Genomic DNA, 23,179 nt, shown 5'->3' with positions numbered 1-23,179 from the left:
CCCTTAAAAAAAATTTAGGTGATTTTAGCGACGACATATCATTAATGTTATAAATTAAAAATAATGTTATATATTTATCGTTTTCGAAAAAAGAAGAAAAATTATTTTTTATTTGCATATCATCCATTTATTTTGCATTACTTATAATAAATTGTTACATTCGATCATGACTCAATAAATTGTTACATTCGATCATGACTCAAACGCAGCCCATATACAATCATTGCATCTTTATAATAAAAAGAGAAATCATACATTGTACCGCAAAAGGGTTTACCTAAGTAAAACTAAAGGCTTCAAGAGCAGACTGAGAGCATTCACAAATTATATATATATATGAAGGTAATATAGTATAATAGTTTTACATAATTGCTACTAGAGACCACACTCTCTTCTTCATTATATGCCTTTACAATTCCTACATATTCGTTCAGCGTTCAATCAGGACCGTGTTTAGCTCTCTCCTGCTACATTTGTACTTTTTTCGCGTTTCTCAGTTAATATCATTATTGTGTGTGTGTGTGTGTGTGTGTGTGTGTATGTGTGTGTGTGTGTGTGTGTGTGTGTGTGATAAGGAAGAATGCTATTACTTGATAGCCAGATGTAACTATATAGCTCATACTAAATGCATTTAAGACGAAATTACTCTTTGAATTGTATATTATGTTTAAAACGTGTATATCGACGAAACAAATTAACACATTATTTTATTATGCATATTTTATATATATATATGTATATTATATATATAAAAAAATATATATATAATATATATTATATATATTAATAATTATATATCTATATCTATATTATATATATTTTTTATATATATAAGTATAATAATTTTATTTTTATACAAATTAATGTTATATTCACAATATAACTTAAATTAATAGGTAAATTTAATTCCAATTATTCAAAATAAAATTATTTTTATATACATTATATAAAAGAAACTTTGTTTGCCAATTAAAATATATTTTTGCGAGGATCAAGTAATAAATCTTCTAGGATAAAAAATTTTTATAACACAATTTCTTTCTCAAAAGAAAGAGAGCTCACACGAAACCTGATTGAAATTACAGATTTTTATAGCGCAAAGATGTAATTGATCTTAAATGATGGACGCAACAATTGGGTTCTACAATTTTTTTGATCGATCTTTTTATAAAAGTACAGGCTGAATGTGCTGTGCTTGTCTTATCTTTTTTTTCAATATACTAGTATAACTTAATATTTTTATAACTATGGAAGTCAAAGTTTGACGTTATGTATCGCAATACTATATAGAATAATGACTTTAAAATTTTTCAAGTCGCAAATGTAAAATTTCGAGTAAAATGATATTTCGTTGCTTAAAGTAGATTCAATAACCTATTCTTAACATTTTCGTTTTGATGAAAAGTGTACTATTCCACTTACAATTTTTCAGGAAATTTTAGTATCCAACTAAAAAAGTAAAAAATTTTTAGTCATAAATAATATTGACACATAAAACAAATGCATGATTATTTTTAAAAATAATATCTCACAAGGGCTTGTTTTAGGTATATAGAACTCTAAATATATTAAAAGATATAATTTAAAAAAATATAATTAATTTAACAAAATTATATATTATAAATGTCACAATCATATAAATTGTAATATAAATGAGAATTAAAAGTGCCATATTAGCAAAAGAATTTATAATATATGTATAATTAATTTGTGATAGATAATTATATTACGCAAATTATATCAATTTTATAAGATAGATCGACCATTGCATATTATTATTCTATGTCAGATTGCGTGTTACAGCGTCTTTTCTTATGTTTACATATATATTCTTATATATTTAAGTCGTATGTGTAATATGCCCACGCAATTACAAAGAGAATTGCGAGAGAGCATCAATCTTAAATATATTAATCAAAATTATATCAAAAGTATGCTAAACACTTTCCAAGCAACAGAATACAGCGTTCGCATTGTAAAAGAGACTTTAAAAAGTTGCTATTTCCACATTAATTCAATAAATATACTACTTAATAATAAGTAAGATAAAAAAAGAAGAAAAACCTAATATAAGAGATTGAATGAGCTACTGTAGGAAAAGATTGAAAATAATTAATGTATATTTAGAGAGAAGTGCATATAATGCATTATTATTCGAGATTTCTAAAAAGCTTAAATGTGGTGTTTCTCTTCGCTAACTCGATTTTAAAGCAATTTAGCGGTTCCTCGTAATAAGGTATGGATAAAGATTACGTTACTATTTTAATTACGCTACAGAGTTTGATGAATCCTTGATCTTAACTAATTGCTCGTTCGTTTAATACCTCGAATACCGGCAATAATACTACTAGTTTAAATCAACGTGAATTATATCGAATTCGAAATCTCAGAGTTCATTATTTAGAGCCATGTAGTATAATACTATAAAATTACAAAAAAAAATTTCATTGCAATTCTCCTCTCAAAATGCATCATTCTCGAGAGAGATTGGCACCTTTTGTAAACTTTCCATTCTATAGAAAAATGAAATAAAAATCTCTTTTTAGGATAAATAATAAATTTAGAAGATACTTTTTTACGATTATAAATTAAAATTTTATATATCTTTGCTGTATAAAATTTTAACATAAAATTGGATTATTTAAAAAAATATTTATATAGCAGTTAGAAAGGGTAAAGATGTTGAATATTTATTATATGAATATGGTGAATATATTTAAAAAATATTTTTTGGATAAAATGATAAAATAGTGTAGGCCAGCAGCCCATCATCGATTCCGTAGGAGCATTACTGTAAAAACATTTATTTTATCGAAAGATCTGTTAAATGTGATACGAGGATAGTCTATATATGTAAGACTGTCCCAGTTATTGTCAAGCTTAGATAAATATCTTACTTCTCGCGTGACGTCTCTTCTATATATTATCATCTATATCATAGAAATAAAATGTATTACAAAAAGAATTATTATCAAAGTTGCTAAAACAGAGTATTTTTTTAAAATGATAATTTTAAAAAATTGTAAAAATTGGATATAGTTTAGGACTTGAAATGATTAATAAATTGCGTTTAACGATATATATATTGCATTCCATGTCAAGTGAGCCACCTCTATTCCAAAAAAACTATCCTTTTTTTCATTTTTAACAGCTAAGTTTTATTCTTAACATCCCTACACTAAACTCTAGAAGTTACAGAATATGCAATGTTGTTATCTTTTACGGTTTAAAAATGGTACCTCATCTATCTCAATATGTCAAAAATGTGCTTAATCCCATTAATAAGCAGGACGAAGGGTTTGATACTTTTGCATGTATAAATTATTTGCATATAACTCAAAGAGTTTTTGTCGGAATCCGAGCTCAGATCGATGTTCAAAATTCAAAATGACAGATCCATTTTGTGCTATTTTAGTTCCGCCATATTGTTAAGCACATATCTGCTATATCGAAATAAAATGAGATGCCATTTTTAAACCGTAAAAAATAACATTCTGTAACTTCTAGGTTTTAAAATGTAAGGATATGTTAAGGCTCCTGGGTGCTCACCGCGGCCATATTGGAATCGTGACGTCAGAGGCGAGAAACAACACGTTGAGATTTCTTAGATGCCATTTCTAAATAAAAACATATTTGCATAAAATAACACTTAAGATCTGTTTAATACACTTCTAAAAAACGCCGAAAACTATTCTTTTCCCTTGACAGTCAACAACCGTAAAATGATCGAGATATCAGACTTTGACATGCGGAATGACTGCATGTGCAAAGACCAGACGGACTGGGCCTCATATAATATTATATTTTACAGCTGTTGATTGATTATAAAGGGAAAAGGATAGTTTTCGGCGTTTTTTAGAAGTGTATTAAAGAGATCTTATGTGTTATTTTATGCAAATATGTTTTTATTTAGAAATGGCATCTAAAAATTTTTAGCGTGTGTTTTCTCGCCTCTGACGTCACGATTCCGATATGGTCGACAAGGTACCAGGAGCCTTAAGGATAAAATTTAGCTGTTAAAAATGAAAAAAAAGGTCGGTTTTTTTCGCAATAATAAAAGTGGCCCAGTTAACATGGAATGCTCCATATATATATATGTATATATATACATATATATTAATTATAGCATATTAAATTGGAAATATAGGGTGGAAATATAGAGTGATTCGAATAAATGATTCATCCAATTTGGAATGACTATATATTTTCGAAGTTTACGAATACATATAATGATGAAAAGTCATTTTATAAGGTAAAAGACAAAACTCGGATAGTTTTTCTTGTGATTGATGTGTGTGTGTGTGTGTGTGTGTGTGTGTGTGTGTGTGTGTGTATCACTGTAATCATTATATATTTGTAAACTTCAAAAGTATATAAGCATATTTGAGAAAGCGAATAATTTTGAATAAATCCTGTATTTTCTACGACGAGAGGCGTTAATTATTTCATATTATTTTTTAAAACTCAGATTAAACTGAATATGTGTGCCAAAATCTTTTGCAATGCAATTATATAATCATCTTTTATATTCTGAGATATACATATATATGTATAGATCTATACCTATCTTAATATGCGCGTGCATTATTCCGGTACGGTATGGTATCTAATAGAGCTTTGTTTAGCGATGTATCATTAATTAAGTTCTAAAAAACTCTCCAACATTAATTAAATAAAAGATATACAATTTTCCATCCGATATAGGATATTATAGGGACAGGAAATTAAATTCAGGATTCATCAAACTTTTACACAGTACATGTGCATAATTTCCTTAAAATGTTTCGCTATATATGCCTTGCAGAAAAAACGAGAGAACACGTTACCTTAATTATTATGAGATAATAGCTATAGCATAAAATTTTTCTCCTCATAATCAATTATTAATAACCGTTGCACTTTTTCGCAATGACTTTCGCAATGTCAATTGTGCATGATAAAATGATTCTTATTAAACAATTAACTTTTCTGAGAAAACGGTGATTTTATAAATAACGCAGAGTAGCGCGATAATACATATATATATATATATGTCTTTAATCAATGAGATCCATTGTGATTGATTTCGGAAAGACTGACAAATGTACTTTTTAATCGTGTTTCAAATATTTATGTTGTAAAAATGATTATACAACATTGTCCGGAATTAGATATCACTCAATTTTATCGACAAATTCAGAATTTATAAACGTTGTTCCAATGTGCAATTTAATTGTCGGATATTCTTTTTTTTTTTTATAAAGAATTAATAATTTAGTTCGTCAGTTGTTTTCTACGTTATTATTATTGTATATAGTACTTTAAGGCTCCTCACCACGGCCATGTTAGATTGTGACGTCAGAGACGAGAAACAAGCACACGCTGAAAATTCCTACTATTTTAAATGGCTTTAGCACACTTTTAAAATACCTCGAAAATTATTCTCTTTTTCCTTAAGTCAATCAACCACCGTAAAATGATCGTGATATCAAACTTTGTTATGTGTAATGACTGCGCATGTGCAAAGACCAGACGGACTGGGCCTTATATTAGTCATTTTATAGCTGTTGCTTAATTATAAAGGGAAAAGGATGGTTTTCGAGGTATTTTAAAAGTGTGCTAAAGATATCTACTGAAATGCTGTTTCATCGAAATATCTTATTATTTCGAAATGGCATCTAAGAATTTTTAGCGTGTGTTTTCTCGCCTCTGACGTCACAATTCGAACATGGTCGGCGAGGAGCCTTAAATTTGGGATCTAAAAGAACGTCGTTTTGTAAAATCACCGCGTTCGCGAATGCGACGTGAATGCTCATACAATCTTAAAGATAAAGTATATTATTTGATGAATCGTTAATCTCTTCTCACTTCTTCCATCACTTCAGAGCTAATATATATCTGAAATACTATGGCGTTGGCGGCTTCTCGCGCGTGAGCCAAAAATGCATGAGAGCACGTGTGTTTTGTCACCCGACTCGCTTTTCGTTGACAAAGCAAAGTTCAGTGCCATTCTGTGTGTGTGTGCATGTGAATACTTACACGTTTTTTTGTTTTAAATAAAACGCTTTGATTGTATTAAACGTGTCAGTGGACAACGCGATCAGATAATAAAGTTCCAACACATCACACACATGAATTGTTATTACATTTATCTCTAAAACGCAATCCATGTATCCACGTATTTATAAAAAGAATCGATCGATACGATAACGTATACATTCATGTTTTTGTCGTTTTCCTTTTTTCCTTGCTAAGTATTAGATAAGAGACAATTACAGAGCGATCTTTATACGGACGAAAGCGATGAAAATACCCATGCGATATCTTGAATACTGCTGGTAAAAATTATTTAATTTGTGCGCTATTTGTGTCGCGTCGTGTTTTTTTTTAATTGTTTGGAGAATTAATTTTTGCAAAGAGAAATCGCGCCGAGGAAGGATCTTTTTTATTACACCAAATCTCCGTCAAAAGATTCCTACATTTACCGCGAAAAAAAAACATAGGTACTTTCATGCTGAAAATACATTTTCACACTTGATAATATACTAGTTCAGAGACATTACGAATTGTACTAATTTTTTTTTTGCTACGTGATACATCATAATATTAAAAGAGAAACTAGTGTTAAAAATGATTATTATCGTGCTCTTTTCGTGTCTTCTTCTTTTCTTCTCTGTATACGATATAGCACAAATTAAAAGTTTTTCAAATTTTATTATTATCATTATTAATATTTATATTGAAACAGAATTTGCCATCTCGCTTTCTCTCATCATCTATCTTTTTATTCAGACAGTTTTAAATTAGGCCCAAAGCAGCCGGCAATTGATATTCTAATACATTACATTATTACATCATTCGCTTGCCGTGTGAAAAAAACATGCTTAATACGAATAAGGAATATACAAATACCGAAGAGAGGATGCCACTCTCTTCCATCGAGATAATTAAAACTATAGCATAATTACCTACTTTATACAACATTTATTACACACATGTCTTTGAGATAATAAATTAATCCTTTACTTGTATAATTCAGTTGTTGTTGATGTCGCCAAAAATTAAACCAAGACAATCCTCAATTTTGTTTTTTCGAATAGAAAATTTACGTTCTTAATAATAATCTTATAACGAGATCCATTATTACGCTAAAATATTCATAACACATTTATGAATTACAATCTGTGCATAAATTTATGTATCTTTCTTGAATATGTCACTGTGCAAACATCATTATGTTCTGCTCTGTCAATGTGTTATCGCAATACATGTATATATAATTATTACAGTGATCATTATTCATTATAAAAAAAAGAAATATTTTAAATGCTATAGGCGCGATTATTAATTTAGAAATAATAGGATTTGTACATACAATTAATGCACAAAAAATGTCTTTTTTTACATCATGTTAAACAATTTCGAAGAAAAAAAAATTATAAAATTACACAAAGCACAATATTGATTACTATAACATATAATAACTACAGAATATATATATGCACGGTATCTATATTATATATATGCATGGTATATTAAGAAAATTAAAATTAATTTTCCACGTTATGTGTTTTCTAACGTAAAAAAGAAAAAAATCAAGTTACATACTAATTGCAAAAATTCCACTGTCATGATATTTACAATGCATATATATATATAAAAGAAAAAATTATATTTATACTATATTTGAACATATTGACAATTGCTGTAAAAGATGTAACTGAGAATTAAATTATGTATAGCAATATGGAAAAAAAAGAGAGTATCAATTTGCTTTTTCGATAAAATTTTTAGCAAATCAGCGTGAAAAATTATGTAAATACAGATTGCACATTCTGATTATTCACATTTTAAGAAGCATTTTAAGTGTCAAAATCATCAACGGACGATAAAAATTGCAGATCATTCTCGGAGAATTTCGGAGAAAAATATTTAAATGCAAATAATAATTCTTGCATCATATGATCGTGCGCTCATTTATATACATATATTGCATATTTTACATCATTAAAAGCTGTCTAATATATTTTCTACGATAACTAAAATAATTAAAATTATTAGAATCTATATTTTGGTAGCTGCGCATATACATATTATTGTGTTAACTGCACATTGCAAAACAATAAAAAAAGAACAGATAATAAGTATTAGCATAGAATATCAGACGGAATAGAAATGCAATATTATGGAAAAACGTGAGTCCCTCGTTTTTCGATGACAACTGAATTAACAAGTAGCGGATTATGTAATATACGGAGCACATATACATTAATATAATCGGAATCAAACGGATACCTAAAAATGTGGGCGAATGTCGAACTGATTTCTCACTTTTTTATGACGCTATGACAGATGTGTGTGATGAATATCATTATCGTACTTATAAATACACCCGCTACTACAATATCATATATGTTTTCTTGTTTTCTCTTATATAACATTATCATATTATATCAATATATACGTGGCCAATAAGAACAGATTTGTACTTGCATTGAAATTGTTTTTAAGTCAATCACTCCAATCACTTCGCACAGCCCAGTATAGCATGTATGTTTTCTCATATGCTTTTTGTGTTTTCGTTTTGTTTAAAAATACAATTTTTTTTTCTTTTGTTTTCTCTTTCATTGGATGGCAGCATTCTTATCAAAAGGTTGGCTTGGAGAATGTTGTAATGACATTTAGGAAGGGGAGGAGGGAGATGTGTTTCTTTCTCTCTCTCTCTCTTTCTTTCTCTCTATCTAGTAAGACGCTCTACTAGTTTTGTGTTTTACTAGTAAATATGTGAATTTGTTCCAATTGTGTTAAATGTTGATATCACAGAGGCTTCTTGATCGGAATATTCGTCGTTTTCTCTTTCATTTACTTTTCTTTTTTTTTTTGTAGGAAAATAGGTATCTACACATACACATATGATGGTAAATAGAGAGATTACAATAATCTTTAGGCGTAAGAGAGTGAGTTATTAGCTCTTAAAAATGCAATACACTATACATGGGCTAGCTAAACGCATTACAACACGGCTCCCTTCACCTGGTCATTATTAGAATTGTGTGTTCGTCGGCGTCTCAACGACAACAGTAAATTGCTGTTGGTTGAATGTGCGGCAATGTATGGAGTATTTTATATGTATATTAACGCTCTATTGTAGTAAGAGTAATAAGTCGACTGCGAATGATATTGCTAGAGCCAGAAGTAAGTATAGAGAAGAAGTGATGCAAATTCCTTTTTTTTTCTCCCTTATTTTAACTTTCCTTATTGATTTCTCGTCTTCTTATGGTTACTTGGGCCTAGATCGCAGCGGCTGCTACCTGCGTGAGATCAAACCATTGCTTGTTCCTACTGTCGGTGTCATTTCCAACTCCACTAACAGAGGAAAGTGATCTGAAACGTGAAAATGTCAATGTTATTTCTTTCAGTTTCATCGATGGGAAAGAAATCTGAAACCTATGTAGTATGTAAACTTACCAGATGGGACATGAGGATGAGGACATCCTACCACTTTATGCTCTTTAAACCACTCTGGGCTCAGCGGACCTAGGAGGCCCAGTGGCACCATACTTTGCTTCGAATAGAAAATGTAGTCTATTATGCCTTTAAATTCGAATCTGGAAACGCAAGAAAAGGCGTGTGTTATAAAAAATTACTCGAATATGTCTTATACCTAATAACTCGCGCAGAGAAATAAAAACTTGAAAAGTGTTCTTACGTATAGTTGGTATAGGGCATAATGTCTTCGCTATAGGCAGATGCAAGTTTGAAAGAATGCGTGAATTCGTTAGGTTTATCGCAGCCAGAGATCTTTTGTAAACATGATTTGTACGCTAAATCCTTAAAATCACGATGATCGGCCGCCACACGTCCGGATGTAAGAAACTCAATCACACCTGTGGAGCGATTGTGTTACTATTAATACATTATTTTTACTAATGGACTAATAGCGTATATATATATATTTATTACCAATTATTAGTAAATGCAAAAAAATTTTTTTAAATTGCCAGTATAAACATATGTGTTACCAGAATCAGGTAAGGAATTGAAATCGCCACAAAGTAGTAGTTGAACGTTGGAAGAGTCAGGCTTATGACCGGGTCTGAACGACTGGCCAGCTTGGTCCAAAATGGAACGTAATTCATTGCTCAGCATCATCGTCTGTATCAATTTCACATCGCAAAATTCGGGATCCCAATGGATGTGCGCCGTACAAACTAAAATTGGTTGTTGCACTTGTGCCGGATCAGATGGAACACCTGCAAAACAAATAATAATAATAATAATAATAATAATCTGATCAGTTGTACTGCATATATTGTCAAGTTAATGCATGGAAGAAAAAGAAACATGTTAAAGTTATTCAACTTTTGTGCATAAGTTTATTTATATTTATATGTATAAGCTGCTTTCATACACTGTATAAGCAAGTTTATTTATTTATATGTATAAGCTTTCATATATTGTACCAATTGAAACATTATGTATAATAATAGAAAGAAATATATATATTTACATAAAAATGGTAAAAATAAATCCTGAACATAAAACTCATTATTATAATTTTATAAAAGAAATACAGACATTATTCTTTAATATTTGATGATTATGATGGTAATATTTAGAAAAAGAGATAACACACACAGATTAAGATCATAAACTTTATTTAAAAATTGTATAACAAATGTTAATCTAACGTTTGTTAACACAGTACGCGCTCGTATTATTTTTTTCTCCTTAAATATAAGTATATTTCCAAAAATATACTTATTAAGATAAGTTCAAAATATTCAAGACACCGCAAAAACTTAAACAACAAAAATAAAAAAAAAAAATAATTGAGTAGTGTATCGTTTCAACTGTTGCCAATTCTAACTTTCGTCTACGAGACGGTTCATCATTATTATTTATTATAATATAGTGCAATTGTAAATTCTTAAATAAATTTCACTTTATTACAAAATCAATGGCATAAATCTGTACATGTACATTAAATGTACATTAATGTACAGATGCACATTTTTTTATGTACAGATTTATGCCATTGATTTTGTAATAAAGTGAAATTTATTTAAGAATTTACAATTGCACTATATTAATGCAGTACATTAAGGCTCCTGGCTCTTCGCCGACCATGTCGGAATCGTGATGTCAGAGGCGAGAAAGCACATGCTAAAAATTCTTGCGTGCCATTTTTAAATAAAAAGATATTTCAATAAAACAATACTACAAAATTCTTTGTCACACTTGTAAAATTGTCTGAAAACTATCTTTTACCCTTTATAATCAATCAACAACTGTAAAATGACCGTAATATGAAGTCCAAGCCGTCTGGTCATTCCGCATGACAAAGTCCGATATTACATTCATTTTACGGTTGTTTATTAACTGTCAAGGGAAAAGCATAGTTTTCGGACAATTTTTATAAGTGTGCCAAAGAGATTTGTAGTGTTGTTTCATCGAAAATCTTTTTATTTAAAAATGGCACGCAAGAATTTTCAGCGTGTATTTTCTCGCCTCTGACGTCACAATCCAACATGGCCGCGGCGAGGATCCAGGAGCCTTAATGTACAGATGCACGTTTTTTTATGTACAGATTTATGCCATTGATTTTGTAATAAAGTGAAATTTATTTAAGAATTTACAATTGCACTATATTATAATAATGATGAACCGTCTCGTAGACGATAGTGAGAATTGGCAACAGTTGAAATGATACACTACTCAATTATTTTTTTATTTATATTTTTTTTTTATTTATATTTATATGTATAAGATCACGACTTCTGACTTAAAAAATTATTATCAACGTAAATACGCCGTAGAGAAGCAGACACGGATACGCTATGAGAAGTTTCTGGTCCTCTTCTCCCGACATGATGGAGAAGAGCCTAGAAGCTGACAAGGACGCCCATGCGACGGCCAGAATCGCGAGTACCAGGCCTACCGGGCCTCGCAACGTGGTGAAGACGCTGATACACGCCAGAACGACTACGGGTAACAAGCAGTAGCCGAGGATGGACGCGACAGACGACAGCGTAATGTTGGCGCTGCTGCTCATCAGAGATTGCAGGATGTACATGAGTATGCAGGAGGTCATGGCTAAGCCGTATACGTAGCCGAAGTGCGCCTTCGAACCGGCCAGCAGCAGAAATGCCGCGAGGATCAGGCAAAATGTCACGGGTCCCGCCAAGTCCGAGTCCTGTAGCAGGTAATTCGCATCGTCGATTTGCCCCTTCCTGTGGAAGGGATTCAACACAGCCAGGGTCTTTTGCATTATCCTGTCGGGATCGATACCGAGCTCCTCCAGCAGAGGCGGCTCGTCCTCCTCCTCCCCGAAGGTGGTGCCTGAAAGGCAAGGTGTCTTGAAGATTTCTTTTATCGCAATAATCGGTAATCCTCGAACAGATATTTCGATATAATCATATAAAAGTACGCGATAAAGGCTGCGTTCTGTAATATAATATATGTGACGTGAACTATAGATTTCCAGTACTGACAGTGAATTTCAGAACACGGCTAATATCCATCCTTTTAGCAACAATAAATTTTATAAAAATTTTTAAGAATATATATACAGAGTGTCCCAGGATTTAACCGACAAATTGTGGAAGCATATTCTACAAGTGAAAATAACAAAAAAATATTATATGAAGTTTGGAAGAAATGCTTTATTACAAAGTTTAGGTTCAAAAATCCTGCACTCTAATAAAATTGAATCTTGATAAAATCAGTTGATTTTCTTTTATATTGTAGCCACCGACTTCTATATATTACTAGACTGTTAACTCCTTCAATTTCGCTTATGTAAAATGACTGTAGAAAATATGTACAAAAGTATGTCATTCTGTGCACAAAAGTATCTCATTCTGCGCATGTACATATAGTGTACTATAGACACATGCACGCACAAATACAGAACCTAGTTTATATATGTGTCAATACATAGTCACTTAGTACATAAGGAGTTAGCAATCTAGTAATATATAGAAGTCTGTGATTGTAGCCTATGACCTGCTGAACAAAAAATGTAATAGGCTCAAAGAAAAATAATAGATAGTTACTGATTTACAGCCAGTAAAAACATGAAAAACTCGAGTTGTTTGACTGGCTGTAACGCAGGGAGCTTTCCAACAAGGACACAGTGCGACACATTGTATTATTCTATCTTCTTTCAATACCAGTGAACAACAAAGATAGAATGATACACTGTGTCACACTGTGTCCTTGTTAGAAAGCTCTCACAATAACTATCCATTATTTAAATCCGTTATTGCCTATTTCATGTTCTACTTCAACATTTGTTTATAACTTTGTAATAAAGCATTTTTAGCCAACCTTCATATAACATTTTTTTCTTATTTCCACTTATAGAATATGCTCCAGCAATTTGTCAGTTAAATCCTGGGTCCTGGGACATCCTGTATATATATTTTGAAATTCAAAAAATCTCCAATATTCGAAAAAAATTCTAAAAAATTTATTGTTCTAGTGATATGCAACTTTATTGCGCTTCCGGTTCGGAGTCATCAGTCAGCTCGAGGATATCTGACAACCGATAACCAACAAGGATTGGAATCGCTTTTTCTACCTTTCGCATCCTGGGTGAATAGGTCGCCGCCGTAGGGGCTCTGCGTAGGATCGAGGTAGCTCTTGTGCCCGTACGAATAATCGCCAGGCACTTGTTCGTTGAACGTCTGGAACTCGAATTGTTGATTAGGTTGACCAAAACCGGACGTCTCGAAGTTGTACTGGTCCTGCTGCAGCGGCGGCGATTGGGCCCAATAGGCATTTTCCTGGCTGGTGTATCTGGACATCCCGCCGGCGTTTCACGATCACGTTTTTCTTCTTTACAGATCTCTTCTCTTTTTGACTTTTTGACGAGTTAATCGGAATGTTGACACATTAATCCGTCGTGGACGTCAGCAGAAGTTAGGTTAGGGTTAGACGACTTCTTCGCGAGATAACAGCGACGTTATAGCGCGTTGCTTTATCGGCACTCGGTATAATCAGTTGCAGAGAAGTATTTTACCTTCGAGGATAATATAATATTCTTCTTGAGTATAATCCTGATTATTTATTAAGGCTCCTGGCTCCTTTCTGACCATGTCGAAATCGTGACGTCAGAGGCGAGAAAACACGCTAAAATTTCTTACATTAGATGCCATTTCGAAATAAAAAAATATTTCGAAACAGCACTTCAGATGGCTTTAGCACACTCTTAAAAAACCCCGAAAACTATCCTTTCCCCTTTATAATCAATCAACAGCTGTAAAATGTAATATTATGAAGCCCAGTCCGTCTGGTCTTTGCACATGCGCAGTCATTCCGCATGTCAAAGTCTGATATCTCGATCATTTTACAGATGTTGATTGATTATAAAGGGAAAAGGATAGTTTTCGGGGGTTTTTAAGAGTGTGCTAAAACCATCTGAAGTGCTGTTTAATCGAAATATCTTTTCATTAAAAAATGGCATCTAAGAATTTTCAGCGTGTGCTTTCTCGCCTCTGACGTCACAATCCAATATGGCCGCGGTGAGCACCCAGGAGCCTTAAGGTGACTGCTTCTTTACTTCTTTTCAATTCTTCTAATTGGTAGAGTCAACCTTCAACAAGTGTTCCTTATTCTTTTGTGATCTGTGTTCTTGTCTTTGTATTTATGTTTAAAAAATTTGTTTAGAATTTTTTTTTTTTAATAGAATATTATTGTTAATATTCTTTTAATTTATATATGTACGTACAATCATTTTAAACTTGGTAATCAGTTGCAATTCGAGAAATATTTTTCCGTCAAGAATAATTATTCTTCTCGAATATTGCTTACACTACTTTACAGCCAAAAATTATTTTAAACCAGACAAAGTGTTTCTTAGATTTTTGGGTGCCGCAAACTAAATTTTACTAGCATAGATTTCCAAAATAATTGAGATTTAATATGTAAAAATAGCTTTTTTGCGTTATTTAAGATTTTTTTGTAAAAAAGGTTAACATATTTCATAGAAACATTATTATAGAAAGTTTAATACCATGAATGTATTGTTCATCCCCTATAATGCATGCTCCTGAGAAAAAAAGGTTTCTTGGAAAAAAATTATTTTCCAAAATTAATTTTATCATTATTTGTCCCCCTTTAGATCATGCAACTTTCGCATGGAACATTTCTTCGAAAATGCATTTGTTTCGAAAAATTCAAGGTGGGTAATTAAAATGAGACATCCTATATATAAATATAAATTTAGTGGAATCTATATCATAAGTTACACTGTGTATGTGTATCGATAGCCTTATAAACTACAAAGTATGAGTATAATTATATATGACTTCATGCATCATCATAGGCGGAATATTTGCTATCTCAGCAAAATTCTATAAATTCTTTAAATCCTTCCTAACATGACTTAAAAGTAAGATATCGAAATAGAAAAATGCATTTTGTAGGGGATGAACAATACATTCATGACATCTGATCAGAATTTTCAAATAACGCGTTAACCTTTTTCACAAAAAAATCTCAAATATCGCAAAGAAAACCATTTTTGCATATTAAATCTCAATTATTTCAGAAATCTGCTGGTAAAAATTGGCTTGCGGCATCGTTTTCAGCATCCAAAAATCTATAAGAAACACCTTGTCTGATTTTAAAAAAATGAAAAAAAAAAAAATTTTTTTTTGTAAACTAGTGTTATTCAAGTGTTTGTTATGCTACTATAACTTTTTCATTTTCTTCATTTTTTCATCAGTTCTTCTAATTAAGAATTAGAATCTGTCTTGAACAAGTATTCCTTATTCTTCTATAATCTGTATATATATGTTCTTGTCTTTTATATTTATTTAAAAAAAAATGTTTTTTAAATATTGTTATTATTTTATATATATACGTGCAATTATTTTCAACATAACTCGATAATCAGTTGCAATTCGTGAAATATGTTTCCTTCAAATATAATATATTATTCTTTTCGAATAATACTGATTATTTAAATGAGATTATTCTCATAAAATCAGTCTTGAACAAGCGTTCTTTATTCTTCTGGGATCTCTGTGTTCTTGTTTCTTCTATTTAAAAAAAATCTTTTTTATAATATTGTTATTCCTTTATATATGTACATACAATCATTTTTTAAACATATAATTAAATCATTTAAAGTAATAATATATAAAAGCTATACATTTATCAAAAGATTGTTCGTATCTTCGACTCACAGTTTCCCTCTTACGGCTCGTTATTAATTGCAAAGGTGATTAAGATGAAAAGGGGCAGCTACGCGATACTCAGTACCAAGTTATCGGCACACAATTAGAACATTCATCAGCATTAAGAGAGTGTAAATCCCGAATCCCTTCGGTTCGGGGAGCTGTCTCGGCTCGGTCTTTAATAAGACCCTTAAATTAGTGCTGCTGCTGCTGCTAATACTTTTGTTGCGCAATTACGATAGATTAATGTTGTATTTATTTTCTGTTGTCGATAAATCCCTTCGTTGTCGGCTGGCAAAGGTCCGACTTGGGAATATTTTGCTGCAACAACTAGAATATTTGCTGCACACGCAGAATATTTTCCCAACAAAGTGTTTTCTTCTTGTAAACTGTGTTAAAACCATAAAAATAACTGGAGATGATGAAAAGCTTTTCATATAACTTTGCAACGTATAATTCCAATTTTTTCGGAATATTGATTCAAGTCACTTTAAATATAAGCTTTTTAAACACGGCAGAGTATAGTAACGAAGATCGAGACGTAATTTTATTGCATACTATATAACGCGATCCCTTACCGTGTCGTGCATGTTGATGATTTCGCGACATAGTAATTCAGCATATTAATTTAGCATTTACGGTATATTAACTCTCACCTATAACTTAAGTAATTCCTGACAGGAAGTAAAGTCGTTCACGCAATGAAGGAGATTCTAACGGTATACGATTCTGAGAGATGGTCATTCGAAATTAAATTGCTTGAGCGCCTTCCATTATCGGAAATCGACGTGTTCTATTAATTTTGCGATCGATTAATCGTCCCATGGGAGGATCATTCATATGTTCGGGAAAGTCACCCCGAAGAGCGATTTATCCTCCAATCAGCGCTATCGTTTGACAGTATGATTGAAGAAAGATGTATATGTTTTGTCGAGTTTCAAATGTAACAATGTAGCTAAGTATATCGTCAAGAAAAAAGTCATTTGTTACACTGGTCAATAAAAAAAAATTTTTGTTTAGGTGCCAAAAATGTTTGGATGAATTTAGGGTATTTTAGGGATGCTAAATCGAAAAAATGACAACAATTTTGGTTCTAGTTTTTGAGACAATGGATACTCAAATTACGATTTTACCCCAATCCGACCTGTAGCTGCTGACATATGCAGTAGGATTTGATGTGTCTTTTTATTCTTTAACATGGTTTTTATCTCGTGATCCAACGTGATCCTGATGACACACATAAAAGAAAATCGTACAAACAGCATTTTTCTATACATTAATTGTGGTTATCTGAATCAGCTTACTTTGCTTTTATGTTATTTTAATAAATACAACGCCATTAGATATTTCATATAGGGAAAAGTCGGGTAAAACCAGATAGACGGGTCAAACCGGATACCTCTATTTCTTCGTGATAGGTATTGTCATTTGGGGCCTATTCGTGTTATTAATTATAAAATGGCGCCATTATTATTCTGACATGAACCGTGTCCACGTATACACAATACTTCTTTTTTGAGAGTAGTTTGAAGTTTTCGAAATAAAAAAGATCGATATCGGAGCAACAATCAAGTCGTCGGGGACTTTTTCTATACAAAACATCTATTTTGATAAGTGCAGAACTGAATTCTGTACATATTAGAAAGTACAGATCGCATTAGTTTTCATCGTTTCTTTTACGTCGGAATATACAGCCGCTGTGTTTATTATTTTCCTCGTGTTGGGGCAAAATCGGGTACAAAAAAATAGGATTAAAAAATGAAATAATAAAAAAAGCAAGAAGACAGTTTATCTTTAGAAGAAAAAAAAGATGTAGTCTGCATCTTTTGCAATAATTTGTACTCAACATCAATTGGAGGCTAGATACAGTGCATTACATGCCAAGGGTGGGCCCACGAGTTCTGCAGCTATGTAGAGCAAGATATTTGTTTTTATTTGTGATTTTTGTTTATAGAATACACACAGAGAGAATTTTCTCTTAAGAATTTACCCTGAAAATCATGGTACTTGTGAGACAATATGGTATAGAAAGAATTTTAAAAATACGTTTGATTAGTTTTACTATATTTTTAGTGAAACTATACTTTTAGTAAAATTAATCAAACATATTTTATATTTTATTGTGATAGATATTATTATTTTTTATTATGATAAATATTAATGAGAGAAATTCTCAAAATTCTTTCCATACCATATTGTCCCACGATTACTATGATTTTTAGGATAAATTCTAAGAGAAAATTCTCTCTGTGCATTTTTGTATTGTATTATAATTTAAATAAATCAAGATTTCGTAATTGCATGGTGATTTACACGCTTTTGAATGAGTACCCGGTTTTACCCTACCGGTAGGGCCCTACTCTACCGGGTATTTTGACTACTTCGAAAAATCTTGATGTCCTTGCTAAGCAAATATTTTTTTTTAGCAACTAGCCTTATTTTCTCATAGTTTAAGGTTTATTAAACACTACTAACGGTCAGTAATTTTTTTGTCTTCTGATTTTTTTATAGGAAGACAAATCCAAAAAAGTACCCGGTTTTGCCCACTTTCCCCTATATACTTTTGTATGATTTGAGACATTTTCCATATGATTTAAGGATAGGCTATGCATGATCATTACACTTTTTGCATTTTTTATGTTTTTCATGGAGTACCCATTATCTTAAAAATTAGAGCCTATCTGGGAAAATCAATGCCACATTCGGAATCAGCGACACAAAGTTACCCTAAAACCGATCTAATATAATTGGCAATAAAATCAATGTTGATAAGAAATCAATGTTAATTATATTATTAACCCTACGACAGAACCGTGGATAAATCTTTTTTCTTTGAAATAAAAAAAAAGATGCATGTGAATAAACTTAATAAAAAATTCTCAAAGAAAAATTATATACAATATATACAGGGTGTTTTAGGAGGGTTGGTCAGCATTTTAGGACATAATTGTACACGCCATTTTAAGCAAAAAAGATTATATAAAACATGTGTCCTTTTCTAGACGGTTATAAAGATACAACGTGTTCAAGTTTAAGAACAAATACATTTATATGTATTAACTTAGTAGAACCTAATGCTAAACTTTTTTGTTTAAAATAATGTGTATACTCGTCGACTAAAAGGTTGTCCGCTTTTGCTAGGATAAGTTTCGGAATACAGATCTTATTTAAGTACATGAGCGCCAATGCATACGGCATATCCTAGCGCAGCAGACGAACAAGATGTATAAGGTGTCAAATATATTAATATATTGAATGAAATGATAATAAAATTGCTAAAATTCATATTTCAGTGGACAACTTTTTAGTCGGCGACTGTACAATCATGTTCTGGAATGCTGACCATTCCTCCTGAAACACCCTGTATATATATACATATAAAATGTCAAATTGATTAATAAATTTAGTACTTTATTTAAAATCGAAGTACTTTAGCTATTTAATATAATAACTTTTAATTTAATTGCAATACTTTATGGAAAGTTTTTAATATAACTTTCAAGTTCTTTGAGCAAAAAATTGGCTTTATTGCAAAAATCGCGTCCATCCCTGAGGATTAAACGTCCTTAAGTTCTTCTTCACTCTTCTCTTTTTCTTCTGAGTCCGATCTCCTCTGACTCTCTCTCTCTCTCTCTCTCTCTCTCTCTCTCTCTCTCTCTCTCTCTCTCTCTCTCTCGAGGATTATCGGGCGCAAAAATCGTTATTTAATACCCTCGTGTGAGATCCGGGGGGTATACTCTTGTCCTCTCGAACACAATATCGTAAATCCGCCCCGTTTAATTGCGCCCGCGAGAATCCGCTTTTGCTATCGGACCTTACAGATTAACCCTACTCAAGCAGCTGTTTCGCCTTGCGTCTTCAATCTCCTACACCACTTTCTTCGCAGAAACATTCCGCAAGAATCGCTCGTTCTACAAGAGAAACTTATGCGATCTACTCGATTCCCTCGTACGAAGAAAACAAAATCATCACTTTTTACTAAAAAGTAAATAAAATAAATAAAAAAAATATTATTATTTTTTAGTATTAATTATATAAAATGCCTAATAAAATTACCTGAATTGAATTTTATTTGTTTCACGTGCAAAGTAATATGTGTCACAAGAGCACAGAAAAAGAAGATAAAATGATTTAAATGTCCATAAGGAGTTACAAGAAATAAAATATTCCTGTTGTTAACTCGGAAATTCATCGTCACAGCATTATTCGTCGCTTTCATACTGCGTAAGGCAGGATTAAGATAAGTCCGTAACACGGCTGTTCGGCATTGGCAATACGGATATTCCAGGGTGTAAATCAGACTAGATTAGAATAGAGGGTTAAGGTACCTCTTCGAATGGCGGTTGTACGACAATCGAACCCGCGAACCGGCATTCGCCGGGTCGAACCAGGGAGCAGTCTCGTAAATTACTGAGGGAATCAATATCGGTTCTATTCCCTTTCCCTCTCAGAAATGCCTCGTGGGCAAGAGAAGCTTTTACAATAGGCACACGGACAATCACCCTACAATCTACGAACTGGCTTTTATGAAGGATCAAAATCGATCGAAGGCTTAATTTCCCAAAACACTACACAGAGAGAATTTTCTCTTAGAATTTACCCTGAAAGTCATAGTAATCGTGGGACAATATGTTATAGAAAAAATTTTATAAGAATTTCTCTGATTAATATTTATAACAATAAAAATAATATCTATTACAATAAAATATAAAATATGTTTAATTAATTTTATTATCCAGTTTAGTAAAATTAATCAAACGTGTTTTATATTTTATTGTGATAGATATTATTATTTTTATTGTGATAAATATTAATCAGAGAAATTCTCATAAAATTCTTTCCATACCATATTGTTCCACGATTACCATGATTTTTACGGTAAATTCTAAGAGAAAATTCTCAGTGTAGAAGTAATTCGACTGGAAAATACGGATACACATACACATAATATCGATACTGATATCTAATTTTTATATTGGTAATAATATTAGGAATTTATTTTTGCTGTATTGAAAAAATAAGGAAGGAAAAACGATATTAAAAGAATATACATATATATGAATATATATATGTATATGAAGCATTTCATGTCAAGCGAGTCACTTTTATATTATTGCAAAAAACCGACATGTGTTTAACAATATGGCGGAACTAAAATCATGCAAAATGATTTTTTTTGCAATAAAGATGGCTCACTTAACATGAAATGCTCCATATACATATACATATATATATATATATATATTTTTTTTTTTTCTTAAAAACAACTGTATGGTTTCTTTACACCTATTGATTTATCTCATTATTTTTTGCATAAAAGTATCGAGGTAAGATCATTGAAAAATAAATATTTTCCGAGATATTGTATTTCATACTTTATGTAAGATTATAAGATTATGTCAAATTAAAGTATAAAATATTTCGTAAACTATTCACACTTATAACTTTTTATGTCAAATATTGCGAAGAGTTGATTTATATAAAAAAATAGGTTCAAATTTCAAGATGACCTTGTCTTGACCTTGACGCCACCAAGATCAAACTGATAAGGCTAGTAAGTAAACTTTTTTAAACCCTATAACTTTATTCTCAGTCAAACTTTATATATATATATATATATATATATATATATATACATATATATACACAACATTTTTATAAAATATTTCTATAAAATATTTTATGAAATATTTTGCTGTCCTGGAATTTTTCATACACCTTGTATACATATAATATATAAGAATAAATTCACATGCGCGTGTATATTAAAATCAATAAAAATTATGTAGAACGCAACTTAAATATCCTCTGAGTTTAAGGATAAAAAACTGTGACAAAAAATTGGAACAAATATGTTAAATACAAAGGTGTGCTTTGGCACTGCTAAAAAAACTGCAATATCTAAAAATTATTAAGTGCCAATAAAATGTCATTAATGGGCAGATTTATCTCCTCTTGTGTCGCGCCATGTTACTTTACGCAAGAGTCTCTCATACCTCGCTTTGCGTTAAAATATGCATATTTGAGAATGATGTATCTGATATTAAAAGCGCGCTGGTGAATGATTACGAGCGTCACTCCGAAAGTTTATTTCGTCGTTGCAGATATTATTTAAAAGTCGCCTATCCAATTAGACGGTTGTGAAGCGTTTAATGAGACATCCGATACCGATATGTCAAACTCTCTAACAAATCCACAGGACGTTTCAAAACGTGATAGTCAAGCCTAACGAAGATTTTAGAAGATTTCTCACAAGAATGTGAATTAAATATCATGCAAAATTTTATTTAAAAAATTGGATTTTAAATAATCTTGTCATAAAATTTTATTTACAAAAAATAAAATAAGAATATTTTATATACAAGTAACAATTTTCATGCTTTATCGCTTTAAATCTCACTTCATTATTATCGTGTTAATTAATAACGAATAATAATATATAAATGATGACGCTCTTAATAAATAATAATAAATACGTATTAATGGCAATAATAAATGATCGATGAATAGATGTATATATGTATATTATTGAAACAGGAGACTTTTCACAAGAATGTGAATTAAATATCATGCAAAAATTGTTTTAAATAATCTTAAACAGCATCGTCATTTTTTAATTATTAATTAATTATTAGAATATTTTATGCAAGTAATAATTTTCACGTTTTATCGCTTTAAATTTTACTTCATTATTATCGTGTTAATAATAATATATAAATAATGACGCTAATAATAAATAATAATAAATACTGTATTAATGGCAATAATAACTGATCGATGGATATGTGTACATGTATCAATGAAATAGCCTGTATGAGGGCATCCTATCATGTGGAAAAATGTAAAACCCTCGAAGCGCTCGAAGCGCGCGCTTATTTGCATACGCACATAGTTACGCAGTTTTCAGTGCGCGGCGGCTCAATGTATCAGTGAAAAATCGGACAGAGTGAGGTGACACGTGGAGGTGAACACTCGTTCGAGAGATGCAGTACTCTGCGTTGATACCACTGCTT

General features: G+C 31.2%; 2 protein-coding genes across 4 annotated transcripts in view; both read right to left on the bottom strand.

Moving 5' to 3' along the window:
* Window positions 1-510: 510 nt before the first annotated feature.
* Window positions 511-23,179, bottom strand: part of Twin (CCR4-NOT transcription complex subunit 6-like twin) — a 421,961-nt gene continuing 399,292 nt past the window's right edge. For all 3 annotated transcript variants that reach the window (XM_083050971.1, XM_083050972.1, XM_083050970.1), the window contains 4 exons: window positions 10,002-10,232; window positions 9,689-9,866; window positions 9,448-9,587; window positions 511-9,363 (listed from right to left, as the gene is read on the bottom strand). In XM_083050971.1, coding sequence (XP_082907097.1) covers window positions 9,287-9,363; window positions 9,448-9,587; window positions 9,689-9,866; window positions 10,002-10,232 — 626 coding nt within the window. In that variant the 3' untranslated portion in view covers window positions 511-9,286. The remainder of the gene's footprint in view (window positions 9,364-9,447; window positions 9,588-9,688; window positions 9,867-10,001; window positions 10,233-23,179) is intronic.
* Yip1d1 (Yip1 domain-containing 1) lies at window positions 10,621-13,938 on the bottom strand. The gene is made up of 2 exons (XM_083050985.1): window positions 13,565-13,938; window positions 10,621-12,321 (listed from the first exon to the last, which is right to left on the bottom strand). Exons 1-2 carry the CDS (start codon window positions 13,788-13,790, stop codon window positions 11,765-11,767), a joined length of 783 nt encoding a protein of 260 aa, XP_082907111.1. The 5' UTR covers window positions 13,791-13,938; the 3' UTR covers window positions 10,621-11,764.

The sequence above is a fragment of the Prenolepis imparis genome, unplaced genomic scaffold (genome assembly GCF_030444845.1).
Source record: "Prenolepis imparis isolate NDT839.2.m4 unplaced genomic scaffold, iyPreImpa1.0 SCAF_12, whole genome shotgun sequence".
Taxonomy (NCBI): domain Eukaryota; kingdom Metazoa; phylum Arthropoda; class Insecta; order Hymenoptera; family Formicidae; genus Prenolepis; species Prenolepis imparis.
The sequence above is the reverse complement of the archived record's forward strand: the minus strand, read 5'-3'. Positions and strand labels throughout refer to the sequence as shown.

Excerpts from the sequence above, each read along its gene's own strand:
- Yip1d1 (XM_083050985.1), bottom strand. The coding sequence starts at position 13,790 with ATGTCCAGATACACCAGCCAGGAAAATGCCTATTGGGCCCAATCGCCG. Across the intron at positions 12,322-13,564 it reads ATTCACCCAGGATGCGAAAG|GCACCACCTTCGGGGAGGAG; the intron begins GTAGAAAAAGCG and ends CTTGCCTTTCAG.